The sequence below is a fragment of the Perkinsus marinus genome (genome assembly GCF_000006405.1).
Source record: "Perkinsus marinus ATCC 50983 genomic scaffold scf_1104296970664, whole genome shotgun sequence".
NCBI classification, from domain to species: domain Eukaryota; phylum Perkinsozoa; order Perkinsida; family Perkinsidae; genus Perkinsus; species Perkinsus marinus.
The window spans coordinates 326,458-329,146 of record NW_003202385.1 but is presented as its reverse complement, the minus strand read 5'-3'; the positions used below and the strand labels follow the sequence as shown (position 1 = coordinate 329,146).

Sequence of the window (2,689 nt, the reverse complement as noted above, 5' to 3'; positions counted from 1 at the left end):
GGGCTGCTCAGCGTGTTACTCACGATAAGAAGGTCAAGAAGGCCCTCGAGAGTGAACTAACTCATGTACAACATTAACCTCTCTTACGAGGTTGATCCAATGACAAGTCTCGCGTGGCTCTATCAGATAAGGGCGGATCAGGAGAAACACAGGAGAGAGAGGGACGTTATAATGGAGCGTTTGGCTTCTCAGCATCACTCTCAGCAAGATCTGGATGAGCGAAGGGCACAGCACGAGGTGATCCATTCAACTGAGATCTCCATCACTGCAATAGTGCTGTTATCTCAGACAGATAAATCTTCAAGAAACGCCGAGAGGATAGCGACGTTGGAATCTTTGTTACGCAAGTCGCTATCGTACTCTTACGTAGCTGTCAAGTTGCACTCGCTGTCACCAACACCAGCGACCGCTGGATGGGGCCTCGAGATGTTCTACGCTCAGCTGATCACTCCCGATTCCCCCGGAAGTGTAGACTCAAAGGTCGGGCGACCAAGAGATGTGTACGATCATCAAAAGCGATTTCAGGGAGCTGAACGAGGCGACTGGAAAGGCCGAGTGTTGTTCCTGTCTTATACCGAGGGAATGACTCTCACAGTGGATGTGAGTTCTCAACCACCAGCCGGCCTTAACAGGGCGAGCCATGTCGTCAAGAGGAGCTCGGGAGGACGGAGTTCATCCGAGTGACAAACTCTCAAAAGAGAAAACCCACACAAGGCGTTGATGACGATGAAATGATGGTGAGCCTCCTACCCCAGCAACTAAACGATAATCAGACACTGTTCGTAATCTCTGAAGGACACCTACCCGTTGCGGAAGTCAGCCAGCAAGCCATCAACCATCTATACGGACCCATTGTATATGGGTATATAATATACCGTATATTCGTCTAGGAGTTTACTGCTGCGTGGCTGGAGGTAAAGTACAGTAGATCCGGGCTGAGCTAGGCAGCGAGCGGAAGAACAGTGCTGGTGTAACGTCATCCGCCAGGCGGATTCCGCCTCCAACACTGCTAGAAGCCGCGTCTCCGAGGATTCCCTCGCCACAGAGTCAAGTGGCATTCAGCCTCGTGCAGAGAATGTAAGTGTCGAGCTATGCTGTGTTCGACTGACGAGTCTTTTGATCGTTACCGTTGCTGTACTCTCGCTTATCATCTTGCTAGGCGGAGCGAGCCACACGATTTCGCTGATCCCGATAAGACCAGTGCAGCGTGATGACAGTGTTGCATTGTCTCAAGTTAACATAGTGTTGCGTGTGATTCGGGAGAAAATGTGTGTTGTCGAGGCCAGTGATGGGAGTCCGTTCTGGAAAACATGCTAGCTGTGCGATCGTTCCATTTGGTCGGCATGTAATGCACGCATGCACAGCGTCGAGTTAGACAGGAAAAGATCCGGAGGATCGTAATAATAGTTGACGATGCTTGACATGATTCAATCTGTCTATGTCCTTTTTCCCATCAATTTGGTGGGAAACTAGAGAACCTCGATCCTATGCTCTATGGATCGCGCTTGATGTAGTTATGCAACATCATCTCTGATACACATGATCAAGTCAATTTTCCTGGCTAGTCTCCGTCTGCTGTGTTGAATCGTCGATTATCGTCGTCATTCTTTGCAGTGCTTTCAATGTGTTGTTTCTACCTCCGGTACATCGTTTTAGCCTTGCGAGTGTCGCAAGGTGTATCCCTTTCATTGTTCCCCCCACCAGTAGACCAACTATGCGTACTATCAAACTTGGACTCGATAAATCAGGGGTGTGTCAGAGATGAAAGCATATTGTCAAACTCGTACCTGACATTTCCCATTTGTGTCGAACATGAATACGTATTGTTATTTTCGGATGTGGCACTGACATAGTTGCCTGCATATCTTTCGAACTTGCATGGGGAAAGGTGTAGTACCTGTCCATCGTTATACTGTATGAAAAATCTCGCGTGAATTCCACTCGTCGATTTTTCGTCACTCAGTGAATGCGTGCGGATCTCATGTGCACGTATGCAGATGATTCACGGACCTATGATAGGCCACCTATCTATTAACTTAATAGTATTAAGAGCTTTGTACTGAGAACTACATGCAAAGCTCAGCTCACCGTCACTGCAATCATTCTCTACAGTGCTATTATGTAGGGGAAGCGTGACTCGCGATCCTCTTGATCCATACCTCATCTCAGTTCACGATAAATGTTATATCGGCGCAAATTGTGCGCCATGGAATTCTTTGTTGTTTCTAGGGCCGATGCTCCACGGACAATAGTAAAGCGTTCTCGAACTTGAGTGGAACCTCATCAACGCTTCCCGAGGTTAAAAGACAACTAGCAACGAATCCACGACCTAGTTCAACAAGGAGGAGGGGTCGTTGCCCTCAGACTGACAATAATGTGAGCACGCGCGTGCGTTAATCTCTTTCAGTCAGCGTGAGAAAAAATGAACAAGAATTCGGTCGTTCTATCCGTGATATCATTTCGGGTCAAGTGAACTGAATTATGCGCTACTGGTTCTTAGCGCTGTAGTGTAGGACCCGACCCATACTAGGAGCGGCTATGTGTCGACTCCCCACTCCAAGGGCTTCTCTGAGGGTCTTGTGTTCTTCACGCGCGCAATATCGGGACGCCGGTCGTGACACGTGCACGATCAGCCCCGTTCATTGCATCCTTTCCCATGAGGCATTATTTTCGTTACGGGTTATGACCC

At 48.5% G+C, this 2,689-nt stretch overlaps 1 protein-coding gene across 1 annotated transcript; it reads left to right on the top strand.

The window, feature by feature from the left end:
* Positions 1-288: 288 nt before the first annotated feature.
* Positions 289-480, top strand: Pmar_PMAR017148 (hypothetical protein; the record flags this gene model as incomplete). The annotated part of the gene is made up of 1 exon (XM_002767526.1): positions 289-480. A coding segment is annotated over one exon (192 nt), but the record flags the coding sequence as incomplete, so codon positions are not given.
* Between the last annotated feature and the right edge of the window lie 2,209 nt (positions 481-2,689).